General features: G+C 42.6%; 1 protein-coding gene across 1 annotated transcript in view; it reads right to left on the minus strand.

Moving 5' to 3' along the window:
- obscnb (obscurin, cytoskeletal calmodulin and titin-interacting RhoGEF b) overlaps positions 1–18,594 on the minus strand; it is a 691,209-nt gene that overhangs the window by 199,428 nt on the left and 473,187 nt on the right. The window contains exons 55-57 of the mRNA XM_078536828.1: positions 8,060–8,326; positions 5,818–6,090; positions 4,720–4,986 (exon numbers count right to left, since the gene is read on the minus strand). Coding sequence (XP_078392954.1) covers positions 4,720–4,986; positions 5,818–6,090; positions 8,060–8,326 — 807 coding nt within the window. The remainder of the gene's footprint in view (positions 1–4,719; positions 4,987–5,817; positions 6,091–8,059; positions 8,327–18,594) is intronic.

Raw genomic sequence — 18,594 nt, forward strand, 5'->3', positions numbered from 1 at the left:
GAGGCTAGCATGGGTTAAAGGTAGCCTGCAGAAAGTAAAGCCAGCCTGCACCTCTTAAAGGGGATTGTGGCTGAAGTAGGTGGGTTAAATCCTAGTACACATTACTCTGACATAGAAAAGAGGCTGAACAATGGCATAACATTGGAGAGAGGATGTTCCAAGGTTGTCGGGCACAGTACAGGAGGCCTTGGTGGAGATGGTGCAAAGCAGGACAGAAGAACACCACAGGGATAGCCCCTCCAGGTAAATGCTCATAAAGCAGCAGTTTGCCATGGCAGATAATACCAGGAGTCAGTCCCGAGGACCTGGATGCAATGCTGCAAAAATGTTCAATTACCTCACATGAGTGATCAAGGCCAGCAGATTTATCATAATATGCCATTTCCCAGAAGCTCCATCACTAGCTTCAGATATAGCTCAGTTCACCACACCCCATCACTCACCTACCAACAGTCTCTACCAATCAGGTCTCTCACCTGATTTTTCTTGGCTGAACCTCATCCTCACACATGGAGCCTTGCACAAGCATCTCACAGCATGTATACACTCTCAGCTAGTCAACCATTACAGCCACACCATCCAAACAGATTGCATCACACAATAATACTAACCCCTGTGAAGAAGAGTCATACGGACTCGAAACGTTAACTCTGTAACTCTCTCCACAGATGCTGTTAGGCCTGCTGAGCTTTTCCAGCATTTTCTGTTTTTGTTTTTGTTTCCAGCATCTGCAGTATTTTGCTTTTAACACTAATCATTGTCCCTTGCAGGACAAGATGGGGATGCAGGAGTTAAGCGGCATGGGAAAGGGGCACCTGCATATTCTTACTCCCAAGGGAAATGATGCTCGCCATTACTGATGAGACCATGGTCAGTGGCTGGACTGAAGATGGCGATGACCTCAGACCTAATCCTCTTTCTCAGGTCCCACAATCCTTTCTAATTTCAAAGGGTGTAAGAATGCACCTCTATTTTTCCCCACTCCTGTCTTGGTAATCTTACCCATGTGCCTTTCACCTTTCACTTGGTCAGGCAGCGGTGGAAAAGCAACAAGACGCTGATGATGAAGAAACACGATCACTTGATTTAACACTTGCAACTACCAGTTCAGATACTCACACTGATGGCTGGATTTTCAATGAGTTGGGTTGACTCAGGAGCACTTTAAAAATGGTGGCGTGTCCTGATTCCAGGATTCCTGACCCCATTTCCAGGCTGTCTGATTTTTGGGCCTGCCTTTAAAGGGTGTGAGTTGGTTTGGGTCAAAAGCCTGCAACCAGCACTCCTGACCCGACTGGCTCAATTGCAGAGATAGACATGTTCTACTCCTCAGTAATTTTCATATAGTCGGGCCAGGTTTTTACAGAGTTGTGGTTCATGAATCCTAATCTGCATGAGAGGACCTTTCAAAAGGTCCTCCTCATGCCCCCAATGCCAAGCCATGCCCCTTCACCCACCCCCATAGTACCTCATGCCCCTTATGCTAGGCACTCTGCCCACCTCCCCTTGCATCCTAATGCCCCTATGCCAAGCTATGCTCCTCCACCCACCTGCATGACCCCTCATTGCAAGCTATGGCATGCCCATTGACCCTCTATACACATCATATATGCTTGATTGAGAGCCCAGAAATCCATTCCTCTTGTTGAAAGACTTGCAGTTTCTGTTATTGATTCTTTAAAGGGTCTTGGATGTTTGACACTTTTATTGCCCTGCAGTGAAATTACTTTTTTTTTTAAACATCGTGGAAATTAATGAATGACATTTTTTTAAAGTTTTTTTTTAAAGATCCTAATGTTGATATAGGGTTCATTGGTTCTATACATGGTATAGTGGGTCAATGGACATGGAGGTGTCATAGCTTGGCATAGGGGTCATGATGAGCCGTGCGGGAAGGGTGGGGTGGTGGAGTGCCATAGTTTGGCTTGGGGGAGGCGGGGGGGGGGGGGTTCGTGAAGGGCCATGGAGGTGGGTGGAGTGCCATAGCTTGGTATGAGGAGGCGTGAGGGGCCATGGGGGTAGGTGGAGTGCCATAGCTTGGCATGGAGGCATAGGGGCCATTGGGTGTTGGTGGAGTGGCACAGCTTGGCATAAGGGGCATATGGGGCCATAGAGGGCATGAAGTGACATGGATGGGGCATGGGGAGTGTGTGGGGAGGTGATGCGGTGTGAAGGGTAAAGGCTGGAGGGCCTTTCTGTTTTTATTTTAACTCGGGCGAAGTCCCACAGCACTGAGACGGGCATTGTAAATAGCCCACCTCGGCACCCAGTAGCCACCGTGGCTGCCTCTGACCTCTTTCCTGCGTTGGCTGGCCCGACTCCAACCCGCACCTGCCCCCAACAATGAAGATCCTGAGTTTATAGTTTCTCCTGAGGTGGGCAAGCCAATCCAGGAACTTTCCTGATTCCTGCTATTCCTGGTGATGAAAATCCAGGCAAGAGTGTTGGAGGCAGGATCTGCAAATGGTGCCACACTGGGCATGAGTGGCTTATAGCCAGACAGGTGCCAGCTTACAGAAGGGAGGCCACAGAACTTCTGCTGCAGAGGACTCAATGAGTACTTTGAAGGGATGGGCTGAAACAGACAGTTCAGCATGCACAATTAAATGCTTGGTGCATTGGCAAACCTGCCAGAAAGGCTGTATGCAATGTCAACGAACATAAAGGAGTCTGGCACCAATGTTGCACAGAGCTCTGCGCACAGCTTGAAGTGCAGTTTCCAGCATGGAAGTGATGGTCAACTCCTTTAGTACACTTGTGAACCCAAACATGATGCAGCATATTGGTGTACAAACAGAAGCCACCTAACATCTTGGTGTGCAGTGGAAGCTCAGGCTTCCGTCCTGCAAGCTCAAACTGCTGGGGACCTGTGAAGAACAAAACTGTTGTCCTCTCTCATGATAGCAGCACTTGACCTCTCATCACTGCTACTCCTCCTTTGGCCTTGTTGGTGCCTGTCAGCTAGTCAGCCCAGACCGCTGTTCATGCCAAGATGGTGCAGTCCAAAGCCAGACCTTCTAGGTCTTTCTAGAGCCATTTGAGATAATCCTCCTAAACCATCTACAGTCTTCTCCACTGAAAGTCAGCAGCCTTTCGATAGCCATGCTGCATGAAGATTCTGGTAGGACTGCATAGAAGTACTAGAACAGCACAAAGAAGAAAGACACTAAAGGGGTACACAAGTTTACATTTATATTGAATGCTTTAATTTATAATATGGTCTGGAAGGTTTATATTGTGTTGGTTTTAATTTTTGCATTGTGGCCAAGTGACAGAGGGAAGACAAGGTTTGGGACTATTGGTAAATGGCGATTCCATTTAATGGCATCACAGTCAGATGAGTTGTTCATGGCCAGCCTGGCCAGAAAAGGTGTGTCAAAGTCTTCCCTTCCTTTTACTCCTCAGCTGCTTGCAGTATAGCTGGTGGCAAGACTTTGCATGCATGAATATTGGCAACCCACTCAGCCCAGTACTGCAGGGCTCCTCTAGAGCAGTCCAGATAGCACACAAATGGTCTGCTCCCTCACACTCTGTGTGGTAGCATGGCTCTCACTGTATGCATGTTGCCCATGATGTGTGGGTTCCACATCAGACTCACAATCCATGTTGTCAGGGGATAGCCTTTGTCGCCCAGTAAAGCCAGCCTTTGGTTTTCCATGGTGACTCAAATGCAGATGGTACAGTGGACAAAATGAATGCATCATGACTGCTGCCAGGATGCTGTGTGCAGTCTTTGGTACCTTGCGCTATGGAGAAGTTCACAATCTTTGGGAAGCTGCGTGTTTGCTCCACCTGCAGCTCACTGGCAAGAGTGAACGAAAAGTCAAAATTACAACCCTCCAGTCTAATTCTCTCTATGCCAGCGTCTCAAGCTTTGTCCTATATAAACTTCAACTCATCCAGAAAATTCCACAATCCACATTTTAACCCACCTTAAGGTCTGCTTACTCATCTGTTCTATGTTTACCACCCTCAAGTAGCTTCCCATTTCTCAGCTTATTCATTTCAGCATTCTTATATAAGTTTTTTTCTCTAGCCTTGTTCCATCTTATGTGCACAACTCCCATCCAAAACTCAGATTATCCACAACATTCTACATATTCCAAAGCCTCTCCAAAACCTGGATCATCAGGTGTCCCTTTGACAACCTCACAAATACTCCTCCAACTGCCTACTTACTACGCATTTCCTCTTTATAAAGCTCTTTGGGACCTCTCACTGCATTAATGGTGCTCGATCAGAGTAAGTTGCTGTTGTACTGTTTTACGGCAATAAATTAAGATCTCTTAGTGATGTCACCATGGCTCAAATGGCACAAATGCTTTTACACATCACCAGCACTGTCTATGTGTCTTCTGGCAAGAACACCTTTCTGGCCCATCAGAAATGAATCTCTATATTATTATTCACATTATGTGCCTTTTACAAACTGTGGCTTTTTCATTTCTGCGGTCAATAAGACTGAAGATCTGATTTACATAATTAATTTTGCTGTTAAATTTTATCCACAGAATAATAATTAAAGACCAATAAAAAACTGGAGTTGAATAACATGTCTGCAGCTATAATCATCTTCTGAAACTAAAAGTGTTGATTTAAAAATTATGAATGTTGGAACTAGGAAATATGAACAGAATATCAAATCAGTCAGCATCTAAAAGGTTATTACATGGAATCTTCAAAAAAATTAAGATTAAAAATATACTGATTTTAACTCACCTTTTACTGTTAAGGAAGCTGTGGTTTGCTGATCCCCAGAAACACAGGTATATTCACCTGAATCCTCTGGCTTCAGGTCACATATGCATAACATATGTACACAACCTTGCTGCTTGATTTCATATTTCTCACTTTGAGAAATTGTTGTTAATCCTTTCTTCCATACAACTGGAACATTGGCTTGTGAGAGTGCACACGTTAGAGTCACTGTTTCAACCTCATTCACTTCCACGCTTTGAAGCAGTTGAGTGAAAGTTGCTGGAGTAGCTAAAAAGAAAACAAGAAATCAGTACAATTCTTTTCCAAACTTTTCCTTTGCAATTGACTATCGCATGAATTAAACATCAGCCTACATTAAAGTTCACAATAAAATTTGATATTTGTACTTGGTTCAAAAAATGTGACTGATTGTCTTGATATGGCAAATTTAAAAACAAAATGGTGACCAAAAAAATCACAGTATCTACAATGCAGAAGGAGGCCATTTGGTCCATCGAGTCTGCACTGGTTCACTGAAAGAGCAATCTACCTAATCCTATTTTATGCCCATAACCTTGCACATTTTTTCTTTTCAGATAGCTATCCAATTCTCTTTTGAATACCTCGATTGAACCTGCCTCCTCCACCCTTTCAGGGAGGTTGTTCCAGACTCCAACCACCCTTGGGTGAAAAATTTTTCCGTACATCACTTCTACTCCTTTTGCCCAGTATTTTCAATCTGTTCCCTCTAATTCTTGAGAGGGAACAGTTTCTCACTATTTACCCTGTCCATACCTCTCAGGGTCTTGAATACCTCTATCAAGTCTCCTCTCAGCCTTCTTTTCTCCAAGGAAAACAGACCCAACCTCTCCAACCTATCCTCAAAGATACAGTTGTTTATCAATATAGCCAATATGCTAATAGGGTGCGAAGAGTTAATGAAACCTATAATAAATTATACTGATTTGAAGTATAAAACAGCACCTGTCAGGTTTGCCAATTATCCAATTTTAAAATGTTTTTTCCAAAACCTCCATCCAGAAATCTGAAAAATACCTTCCATTTTCTTTGAATTCTAGTCATTTCTAGTTATTCCCAAAACTAATAATTAACTATTACCTTTGACATTAAGTTGTGCTGAAGAAATGTACTTCCCAATCTTGAAGATCACAGCACCAGTGTCATCCTGTGTGACTTTCCTCAACAGCATGGTGTGAATATTGCCATTCTGCACTGCAATTTCATTCATTTCATTATTCTGCAGTTCAATTCCTCCCAGGACCCACTGAACACCTTGTGCATTCTCATGGGAGACTTTACATTCAAACAAAGCATCTGCACCTTCAACTACTTCCACGTTTTTCAAACCATCAACAATCGTTACATCTGGCTCTAAAAAAAATATACAAAATTATAGAAATGAAAAGTTTTTTCCATTAGAAAAACTTATATCCCAAAATTCACAGAATCAGGGAAGACAGAGAGAGGATGGAATCTAGAATGGAATATCAGGCTGCCAAATGACATATGTGAGCTCCATGCAGATTTCTGGACTGGGATTGTGACTTATACCCCAAAGAAAAATTGCTCTTTTAAAAGCATTCCCCTTAAAATCAAGGGCCACTTCAAATTTGTTCTTGTGGAACAGTAACCCACTTCGAACTAGCAGGTTACTCCACAATTTGCGACATATTGGTTCTCCATATGTGTTCTGAGTGGTGTTGGCACCCATTAATGATAGTAAAATAAGGGACATCTCCTTATAGGGTGCACCAGGGTGCATCCCAAGCGCCAAGTTTCAGCCCTATGAGCTATTTGCAACTCCCAAAGGTACCAACAAATGTGCTGTAGGGTTTTTTTTGTTGCATTACTGCATGCTAGTTTTAATACCGTCCCTGCAAATATGTAGGACCTCTTTCCATATTTCAAAATACATTTTTGAATTGTCCAAAACATTATTGCTGGGAATTTCTTTGAGGACTCCCATAGTTGGCCACCGTAACCACAGTGGTAGCCATTTTAATTGTCGATTTGAGGTTTCCACCAATTTTCCTCTGAAGTTACAGCAAAATTATTAGGAGAACTAAGGAATTTTCCAGGGTATGTGCTCCTTTTTTTCATTCCTTGGACATAGCACAGGTCAGCTTTTATTAAGGTAAGGTTATATTAATATATTAAATGTAATCATGTTTACTACTGTAGTCATATTTTCTTATCCGGAATAGACAAAGAAACAACTGTATGTCCTTCCTGCATGATTGATGAGGGGATGAATTTTCACTTTAGGGGCAGGAAGCAGGGGCCTGAATTGTTGACAGGTCCTGCAGGTTTCCCTGCCCAATTAAGGACAGTGAGCAGGCTCTGGAAGCTAGATGGCCAATCAGAGGGTGTTCAATGTCGCAGTATAAGGTAGGCAAAATCCCAATCAGCCTCCATTATTTACCTGTAAAATGGTTCTTGCCTCATTGGGGTGGGAAGCCTTACCGGGTCCTGAACCTGCGTCAGCCAAGCTGGCTGATGCAGGGAATAGGGTTGGGAAACTGGCACAGCAAGTGACTTCTAGGCCCCATCTGCTTCCATTCCTGACCCTTAGCATGCACCAAAAATTCAACCCAAGAAAACAGTAATCTGTTTCTGACCTATGGTAAGTAAGAAAGCCATGGGCCAGAATATAACACTCATTGGGCGGGCGCATGCCTGAACCAAACGAGCGTAAAATGATGCGCAATTACATCGGGCGAACGTCCCGACGTTATCGCGCACTCGCATGACATTCCGGTCGGCGGGTGCATGCGGGAGTCAGCAGCACGCCCGCCAACAAGTAAAAGTCCTATTAAGGCCATTAAAAAGGTAATTGAATGAAACTTTTCACTGCCTGTCCAACCTTACAGTTGGCGGGCTGGCAAAAAGTCCAAATGGCCTTTGCATTTTTTAGGAAACCTCATCCACAGGCGGGATGCGGTTTCCAATAACTATTAAAAATTAAATAAAAATTTTAACATTTCATTAATAACATGTCCCTGCTCATGTGACAGAGTCACATAAGGGGACATGCTTTATAACATTTTAAAAATCTTTATTTTTAATGTTTTAAACTTTTCATCTCCCTGAGGCAGCTCTGTGACTCAGGGAGCTTTTCCAGCGTGCACCCACGAGCATGCGTCAACTCGCATTCTCACCCTCCCCCAACAAAGGCAGCAACTGAGCGCTGCCGCACGCGTTTCACACTGGGTGGGCCTTAATTGGCCCACCAGCATGAAATTGCGATCCAGCCCCGATCACGGGTGGCGGTCAGCTTCCCGACTGCCCCTGCCAAGCCCGCCCAACAAGGGAAAAATCCTCCCCATGGTTTTTTGTTTACCTGTGACAATTAAGGACGCAGTGGTCTGTTGATCGCCAGAATCACAGGTATATTCTCCAGCATCTTCTACCTTCAGATTGTGAATTAATAACTCAGCAATGGGACCTTTCTGTTTCATTTCATACTTGTCATTTGGTTGAAGCACCACAGATTCCTTTCTCCATTCTACTGAGGCATCAGATTTAGTGAGTTCACAGTGCAGTGTGGCAGTGTGGCCTTCTTCCACTTGCACATTCTGAAGCCATCGCTTGAAAAGTGCAGGCAAGACTGAAAAATATTATCAGCATTATGACAATTTTACAGCAGAAAGAAACATTTATTGGTCAAATCATCGAGAGTGGGGTATTTTAGAATGGAAAATATATATCTGGAATGCTACATAATTTTAGATATCGTACAGACAGTTCTGAGCTCATTAACTAGCATTTCCATCTTGTTTTGCGTCATGCAGGGTAAACTGAGAAAAGATGTTAGTGCTGAATTCAATGAAATCACAAATTCTTGCTCCATTTATGTCACCACTTTGGATGGCAGGTTGGTGTACAGAAGTTTCAGTTCATAACCTCACCACAGGATCAATATATAACTTAATTCCAAAAAAACACTTTAGACACAGAAACAGCACCCCATCTTCCGACGGCACTTTACAGCCTTCCGGAATGAATATTGAGTTCAACAATTTTAGATCATGAACTCTCTCCTCCATCCCCACTCCCTTTCCGATTTTCCCCCTCCTTTTTGTTTTTTCCAATAATTTATATAGATTTTTATTTTCCCAACTATTTCCATTATTTTTAAATGTATTTCCATCCATTGTTTTATCTCTACCTTTTAGCCTTTTTCGATTCCTTCACCCCACCCCACCCCCACTAGGGCTATCTGTGCCTTGCTCGTCCTGCTTTCTACCCTTAATTAGCACATTCCTTTAGATAATATCACCACCTTCAACACCTCTTTGTCCTTTTGTCTGTGACATCTTTTGGTTATCTCCACCTATCACTGGCCCTCTTTCCAGCTCTTCTTGTCCCACCTTATATTTATATATTTATAACCAGCTTATATTTCACCTCTTTTCTATTTTTCCTTAGTTCTGTTGAAGAGTCATGCAGAATTGAAACGTTAACTGTGTTCCTCTCCGCAGATGCTGCCAGACCTGCTGAGTTTTTCCAGGTATTTTTGTTTGTGTTTTGGATTTCCAGCATCCGCAGTTTTTTGCTTTTATCTTTTTACTTTAGACGCAAACTTTGGTAGCATAATGCCATTTTTATCAGCACTATCTGAGTCGTTTTGGTTCCAAAATGATATTTGAGGCATGTGCACATATTTCTGGTGTGCACCTTGCTGGATGCCATCTTGGGTAGGGCTGTTAATGTGGACACAGGGAGTATGTGTCAGACGTATGCAGAATAGGCAGATCGTGATGTCAATCATTGTGTAACATAGTTTTGACTCTAACATTGCCATTTTCAAGCTTAATGTTCCAGCTATCTTAACCTAGTAACCTCAGCATTTGTTTCAGCAGCATGACGCATCACCCCACCAGGTCTATTTAAAGGGATCCGCAACTACTTTCGGGTTAGTTGCCGATTGATTTCTCCTGGTTGTTGCTGAGTTTGTAGAAGTATTTAGTGAACTTCAAGTGTACTTGAAGTTGTTGAAGTATGCAGAATCTTTACAGTACAGGAGGCGGCCATTCAGCCCATCCTGTCTACACTGGCACTCTGAAAGAGCATTCTACTTAGTCCCACTCCCTTGCCTTGTCCCCATAACCTTGCACATTCTTTTCAGATAGCCATCCAATTCCTTTTTGAATAACACGATTGAACCTGCCTCCATCACCCTCTCAGGAAGGACCTTCCAATCAACCTCTGAGTGAAAAAATTTTTACTCACAGCACTTTTACTCCTTTTGCCAATTATTTTGAATCTATGCCCTCTAGTTCTTGATGCTCCCTTGAGTGGGAACACTTTCTCACTATTTATCCTGTCCATACTGCTCAGGATCTTGAATACCTCTATCAAGTCTCCTCTCAGCCTTCTTTTCTCCAAGGAAAAGAGTCCCAACCTCTCCAATCCATCCTCATAGCTACAGTTCTTTATTCCTGGAATCATTCTTGTGAATTTCCTCTGTACTCTTTCCAATGCTTTCACATTCTTCCTCACGTATGGTGCCCAGAACTGGATGTAGTACTTCAGATGAGGCCTAACTGGTGTCTTATACAAGTTCAACATGACCTCCATACTCTGGTACTCAATGCCCCTATTATTAACGCCAAAGGTACTATATTCTTTATTAACTGCCCTCTCAACATACCCTGCCATCTTCAATGACCTATGTATGTGTACATTGAGGACCCTCTGTTCCTGCACCTACTTTAGGGTTTCACCTTTATTTTATACTCTCTCACCATATTCTTCCTGCCAAAACAAATCACCACACACTTCTCTGTATTAAACTTTATCTGCCACTTGTCTGCCCAATTCACCAACGTGTCTATGTCCTTTTGAAGTTCAAGACTATCCTCATCACAGTTGACAACATTTCCAGTCTTCGTATCATCTGCAAATTTTGAAATCATGCCATGAACACCACAGCCTAAGTCATTAATAGGTATCAGGAACAGCAAGAGTCCCAACACTGACCCTTGAGGAACTCCACAACAGACATTCCTCCAATCTGAAAAACATTCATTCACCATTACTCTTTGTTTACTGCCACTCAGCCAATTTTCTTACCAAGTGCCTACTCTCCCTTTTATTCTATGAATTAGAATTTTGCTCACAAGTCTGTTGTTTGGCACTGTATCAAATGCCTTTTGAAAATCCATGTACACCACATCAACAGTGTTGCCCTTATCAACCTTCTCTGTCACCTCCTCAAAATACTCCAGCAAGTTAGTTAAACATGCTTTGCCCTTAATAAATCCATGCTGCCTTTCCTTAATTACCCTGCGCTTCTCTAAGTGACTATTGATTTTGTCCAAGACTTTAGTTTCCAGAAGTTTCCCCACCACTTAAGTCAAACTGACTGAATTGTAGTTGCCAGCTTTATCCTTGCATCCCTTCTTGAACAAGGGTGTAACATTTGCAATTCTCCAGTCCTCTGACGTAACCCCTGTGTCTAAGGAAGACTGGAAGATTATCACTAGTACCTCTGCAATTTCCACTCTCACTTCCCTCAGTACCGTTGGATGCATCTCATCTGGTCCTCGTACCTTATCTATTTTAAGTAAAGATAGTCTTTCTAAAACCTCCTCCTTCTCAATTGTAAATTCTTCTAATGTACCTCATCTCTCACCTCAGCCTGGGTAGCATCTTCTTCCTTTGCAAAGACGGATGCAAAGTACTCATTTAATACCTCCACTATTTCTCCTGCCTCCACATGCAAGTCCCCTTTTTTTATACCTAATTGACCTTACTCTTTCTTTCACCACTCTTTTGTTATTTATATCCTTATAGAAGACCTTGGGATTTCCTTTTATATTAGCTGTCAGTCTCCTTTCATGCTCTCTCATTGCTTTTCTTATTAGTTTTTTCACTTCCCCTCTGGTCCTTTCTTATTCAGCTCAATTCTCCATTGTATTTTCAACCTGACATCTGTCGTACACACATTTCTTCCTTTTCATCTTCACCTCTATCTCTCTTGTCATCTAGGGGGCTCTGGATTTATTTGTACTGCCTTTCCTCTTTAAGGGAATATACCTTGACATTGCCTGCAATACCTTTTCTTTGAAGGTAGCCCATTGCTCAACCACTGTCTTTTCTGCCAACTTTGATTCCAACACAACTCAGATGCATTCTAATCCCATCAAAGTTGGCTTTCCCCCAATTAATTATCCCTGCTCTGGATTGTTCCTTGTCCTTTTCAATGGCCAACCTAAACCTTATGATACAATGGTCACTGTCTCCTAAATGCTCTCCGACGGATATTTGATCCACTTGGGCCAACTCATTCCACTCAGGTCCAACAGTGCCTTCCCTCTCGTTGGACTGGAACATACAGCTGCAGAAAATTATCTTGAACACATTTCCGAACTCTTGCCCTTCTTGTCCTTTTGCACTATTGTCTGGGGTTAATTCCATTGTAATACAATGGAAAATTTACATTCAAAGGGAAGGCTAGGTATAAACCGAAAGGATTTTTTGTGCATCAGTCAGAGGTATGCAAGATCTAACCAGTCTGTAAGCCAACAACGGTCTGCAAAGGAACCTAATTGAAAGTAACCTCATTTTGTATTTGTAAGGTCAAATGTGCTTTAAAGTCTATGGATTGCTGTTGCCTTGGGAGAGAATTTTCTCCCCGTCAGGAGGGCTGAGTGGGAGCGGGTGGGCGCGCAGCCAATCGCCGCCCATGATTAGCCCCTGCATGCCGACCCGAGGATTCTGGCCTTGGCGAAGATTTACCTGGGACTGATTAATCTGGGAATTTGTTTAAAAGTTATTATGGTAGTAATTTGTAGACATGTGTATGTGTTTAAGTTTGTTGTTAATGTTTAATTTAGTTTTATATAAAAAACCTCTTGAGGCTTGGTGGTTTTATTCCTGAATTCAGAGCTGTATCTCAAACATACCAATTGAAAATATAGGTTATGACAGTTGTTCAAGCTTCCCTCTGGGATTTAAACAACTCAGCCTTCACCAACTGCTGTGTCATAACAAGGGAGCCATGTTAAACAAAATAAGTGACAGCCATTCGTTGGTTCATTCCTCAGGGCAATGCCTTGACCAATCAAAGTCAAACTGCCGGGTTTAAAATTTCAAACAATGCTTGACAGCTAACTGTCAGTCACCATTAACTGCTGCATTCTGCATGGCAACACCTCTACCAATCAGAGTCCACTTGCCAACCAATCAGCATTCTCTTCTCATACAGTATAAAGTTGTTGCTTCCCCTTGAATTGATATTCTTGCGGTTGTCCTAATGAGTACAAGACTAAAAGCTTCGACAAAATATCTTTTATCAGTAATAGACATCGTTATATAACCAACACCCTCTCAACATTGTGGCAGAAGGAGATCAAAACCCACAACTTTACTAAAATGCTGAAACAAACTGAAATGCTGGAAGATTAAGAAAAAACTTCAACAAAGCCTTCTGACTTGAAAAAAGCTTCCAAAAAAAGCAGAGCGTGCAGAGGAAAAAAAATCACCAGAAAACACTCCAGAGAAAAGGCCTGGAAGCTGAAGGTAGAGATTTAAAATTCCTTCCTGCAGAAGCTTCAGAGTACAGAGTTGGCAGAACCTGCAAGGGTGAGCTAAATCTTTTAAAGTTATAGGCTGCAACAAGTTCTGAGAACCCTTTAACTTATTCAGTATCAGAAGCATCGTTCTAAAGAAACCTGTTGCTAAAACCCAATCCCCGAGTCGGGGCCTCAACATGTAGCCTCTGAGCTCACTAAAGGTTAGAAAAAAGAATTAATTATTGAAAGTGTTGGGAATGTCACAATTGTTGCAAAAGTTTGGAAAAAGGCATAGCAAACTACAGAACAAAAGAAGTTGGCACACGGCTGATCCATGGAGCTATTGCTAAGAGTCTTCTTGAAGAAGCACGCCATCACCATTTTATGAAATGCGCCAACCCAGCAAGTGTGGGAAATCCCTTTGTCTCAGAGTCAATGGAGATGCCATCTTGAAATGGATCACAATTCAACACTTCCAACTCAATTTGAACTAATCCAAGTGCCAATCCAAATGGGAAATGTGGCATCCTTGAGAAGTGATCTTTCACATTACTGGAGTACATCAGGTCTCAGTAAAAAAATCAGAGGAAGCCCAGGTTACTACCTTCTTGTGTTGGTTTGATGAGCTTGTAGATCATGTTATCCTAATGCAAAGCATTGGTGAATCCCCAACCAGCCTCAGGGAACTATTAGTAGCCTTTGATGAATATGTTAATCTTCAAGCTGTGGAGAGTGTAGAGCTTAAAAAGAGGCATAGAAAACCCCCAGCAAAGCGACGAAAGGTATTAAGATTGTACTTGAACAAACAAGACGAGGGCACCATAGAGGCAGGGAACTTTTCAGAAGTCCCAAAGGAATACCCTTTTGAAGACCCCAACTTTATTCTAGAACTATACCAGCAGCTGGTAATGAACGTCAAGGAAACAGCCCTATGGCAGGTGGAGTGACAAAATGCAGAAGTAAAATCAGAAAATGTTCATACCAAAGCTGAACTGGAATATTTGAAGTGCAAGATTCAAGCTGAGTATATACCTTTGAATACGCATGATAAACTAAAGTCTTTAATGAACCGTGCAAGAGGAGGATCCTGGGACAGGCAGTCAGCAGCACCAAGAGGAGAGTGCAAGAGAAGGACCCTGGGACAGGCAGTCAGCAGCACCTAGAGCAGAGTGTGAGAGGAGGACCCCAAGCCAGGCAGTCAGCAGCACCTAGAGGAGAATGCGAGAGGAAGTCCCTAGGATAGACCGTCAGCAGCACCTAGAGGAGAGTGTGAGAGGAGGTCCTGTTTATACCGGTCAGAGCCGAAGTGTGACATCAAAGGAAAACATGTAGGTGATTGGTGGGTATCTCTTCTGTGTCCCTTCTGATTGGCCAAGTGGATTGAATCAGGAGACATTATTACAGCTGAAGAGTACAGTTAAGAAATTTACTTTTAAAATATTTAAAACCCAAATTAATTAATTAAATAGAATAGAGATGGTTGGGCAGGCGATGTGTTGCAGCTGTAGTATGTGGGAGCTGGCGGACACTGGTGTGATCCATGGTGACCACATCTGCAACAAGTGTTGGAACTTCGGCTCAGAGTCGATGAGCTGGAGCCCGAGCTGCGGGCACTCCAACATATCAGGGAGCGGGAGGGCTACCTGGACACTGTGTTTCAGGAGAAAATCACACCCCTTAGATTAATTACATAAAATTTAGACCATGGTCAGGGACACAATTTATACTTTGTTCTACAGTGAGGCAGCAACTGCGAGTGAGGAGGTATAAGGATCCAGAATTTCACTTTAGAGGAGCCTCAGCCAGTTCCCTTGTCCAATAGGTGTGAGGTTCTTGCTCCCGGTTTGGACAAGGGCACAGACTACAGGGAGAACGAGCATTGAACTGACCACAGTGCCGTGGTACAGAGCACCATTCAACTGGGGGGGACAAAACAGAAATGTAGTAGTAATAGGGGATAGTATAGTTACGGGAATAGATACTGTTCTTTGCAGCAAAGACAGAGAGTACCGAAGGCTGTGTTGCCTACCTGGTGCCAATGTTAAGCTCGTCTCTTCTGGGCTGGAGAAAAACTTGGACAGGGAGGGGAAGGATCAAGTTGTCATGGTCCACATAGGTACCAACGACATAGGTAGGGCTAGGAAAGAGGTTTTGCTGAGGGACTACCAGCAGCTCGGGGCTAAATGAAAAAGCAGAACCACAAAGGTAATAATCTCCAGATGTGAGCCACATGCAAATTGGCGTAAAGTAAATAAGATTAGAGAGGTAAATGCGTGGCTCAAAGGTGGGTTCCGAAACATGAGGCACTGGCACCAGTACTGGGGAAGGGGAGAGCTGTTCCATTAAGACAGGCTTCATTTGAACCATGCTGGGACCAGTGTCCTGGAGAATCATAAAACTAGGGTTGTAGATAGGACTTTAAACTAATTAATGGGGGGAGGGTTCAATTGAAGGGAAGTTTAAAAAATCAAAAAGAAATGAGAGAGCAGAGGTGCAGGGTAAGAGAAGAGGTGAACGATAATCAAAGTGTGACAGGAAGGGGCAGAAAATATAAGCAGAAGAGTGCTGCAAAAAGCAGAACTAGAATGTGCAATAATGGTAAAAAGTCAAAGCTTAAGGCTTTTTATCTGAATGTATGCAGCATTTGTAACAAGATAGATGACTTGATGGCACAAAGAGAAATAAATGGATATGACTTGATAGCTATTACAGAGGCGTGGTTGCAGGGTGACCAAGACTAGGAACTCAATATTCAAAGGTGTTGCAGAAAAATAGGTAAAAAGGAAAAGGAGGTGGGGTAACTTTGATAATAAAGGAAAGTATCTGCGGTGTTGAGTAGTGATATAGGTGCAATAGATCATGATGTGGAATCAGTTTGGATGGAAATAAGGAATAGTAAGGGGAAGAAGTCATGGGTGGGAGTGGTCTATAGGCTCCCGAAGAGTTGCCTCACTGTAGGACAAAGTATAAATTGGGAAATAATGGAGGTGAGTAAGAAGAGCGCTACAATTGTCATGGGTGATTTTAATCTGCATATCTACTGGATAAATTAGATTGGCAGTGGTAACATGGAAGACGAATTTGTAGAGTGCATCAGGGATTGTTTCTTAGAGTAATACGTTGCAGAACCTACCTGGGAATAGGCTATTTTAGATCTAGTAATGTGTAATGAGGTGGAATTAATAAGAGATCTCGTGGTTAAGGATCCTCTAGGGGGTAGTGATCACAACATGGTAGAATTTCAAATTCAGTTTGAGGGCGAGCAACTAGGGTTTCAAACCAGTGTCCTCAACTTAAATAAGGGCAATGACAGAGGTATGAAGAAAGAGTTGTCGAAAGCAGAGGAAAATAGACTAAGGGGAAGGTCAGTGGGTGAGCAGTGGCAGACATTTAAACAGATATTTCATAACGCTCAGCAAAAATTTATCCCGGTCAAAAAGAAGGACTCGATGAGGAGGATGAACCACCCGTGATTAACAAAGGCGATCAAGGAGAGTGTCAAATCAAAAACTATGGCATACAAAGCGGCGAAAACTAGTGGTAGGCCAGAGGATTGGGAATTTCTTAGGAACCAGCAGCGGATGACTAAAAAGCTAATAAAGAGGGAAAAAATTGATTATGAAAGTAAATTGGCAAGAAATATAAAAACAAAGAGCTAGAGCTTCTATGGGTACATAAAAACAAAGGGAGTGGCTGAAGTGAGTGTGGGACCCTTGGAGGATGCGGCTAGAGAATTGATAACGGGGAACAGGGAATGGCAGATAATTTAAAGCAATATTTTGCATCGGTCTTCATGGTGGAGGTCACTATAAACATCCCAAAGATATCAGATAAGTAAGGAGCTAATGAGAGGAAAGATCTTGTCACAGTCTCCATCACGAGGGACAAAGCATTTGACAAACTAATAGGACTAAAGGCAGACAAGTCGCCAGGACCTGATGCCCTGCATCCAAGCATTTTAAAGGAAGTGGCTGCAGAGATAGTGGAGGCATTGGTCGAAATATTCCAGAACTCACTGGATTCCGGGAGGGTCCCAGCAGATTGGAAACGCGCTAATGTGATGCCCCTATTAAAGAAGGGAGGGGGACAAAAAACAGGAAACCATAGGCCAGTCATTGGGAAAATGATAGAGTCCATTATGAAGGAAGAAATAGCGGGACATTTAGAAAAGCGTAACGTAATCAAACAGAGTCAACATGGTTTTGTGAAAGGGAAATCATGTTTGACCAATTTGCTGGCCTTCTTTGAGGATCTAACAAGCAGAGTTGATAAAGGGGAACTGGTAGATGTAGTGCATTTGGATTTTCAGAAGGCATTCGATAAGGTGCCACATGAAAGGTTATTGCACAAGATAGGAGCTCACAGTATTGCGGGTAATGTATTAGTATGGATTGAGGATTTGTTAACACACAGGAGACAAAGAGTTGGGATTAATAGGTCTTTTTCAGGTTGGAAAGACATTAATAGTGGAGTGCCACAAGGATCAGTCCTAGGGCCTCAATTATTTACTATCTATATTAATGACTTGGAGGAGGGGCAGAGTGTATTGAATCCTAATTTGCTGATGATACAAAAATAGATGGGAAGGCATGTTGTGATGAGGACATAAGGAATATGCAAGGGGACTTAGAAAGGTTGAGTGAGTGGCCAAAACTCAAGGTCATGCACTTTGGAAGAAAGAATCAAAAGGTAGACTATTATTTAAATGGAGAGAGACTCCAAAAAAGTGCAGCACAGAGGGATCTGGGTGTTCTTGTGCTTGAAACACAAAAAGGTAGCATGCAGGTGCAGCAAGTAATTAAGAAGGAAAATAGAATTTTGGCCTGTATTGCTAAGGGGTTTGAGTTTAAAAATAAGGAAGTCTTGTTACAACTGTACAGGGTGTTGGTGAAGCCGCACCTGGAGTACTGTGTACATTTTTGGTCCCTGTATTTAAGAAAGGATATACTGCTATTGGAAGCAGTTCAAAAGAGATTCACCAGGCTGATTCCTAGGATGAAGGGGTTGACTTATCAATAATAGCTAAACAGGTTAGGCCTTTGTTCATTAGAGTTTAGAAGAATGAGGGGTGATCTTATTGAAATGTACAAGATTCTGAGGGGGCTTGACAGGGTAGATGTTGGGAAGATGTTTCCACTAGTGGGGGAATCTCGAACTAGGGAACATAGTTAGAGAATAAGGGGACACTCATTTAAAACTGAGATGTGAAGAAATTTCCTCTCTCAAGAGTGTAATGAATGTCTGGAATTCTCTAGCCCAGAGAGTTGTTGATGCTAGATCACTGCAAGTATTTAAAGAGGAGGGAGAAAGATTTTTGAAATATCAGGGAGTTGAGGGTGATGAGGGACTGACACAA

This window comes from Cetorhinus maximus, chromosome 3, assembly GCF_964194155.1.
Source record: "Cetorhinus maximus chromosome 3, sCetMax3.hap1.1, whole genome shotgun sequence".
NCBI lineage: Eukaryota > Metazoa > Chordata > Chondrichthyes > Lamniformes > Cetorhinidae > Cetorhinus > Cetorhinus maximus.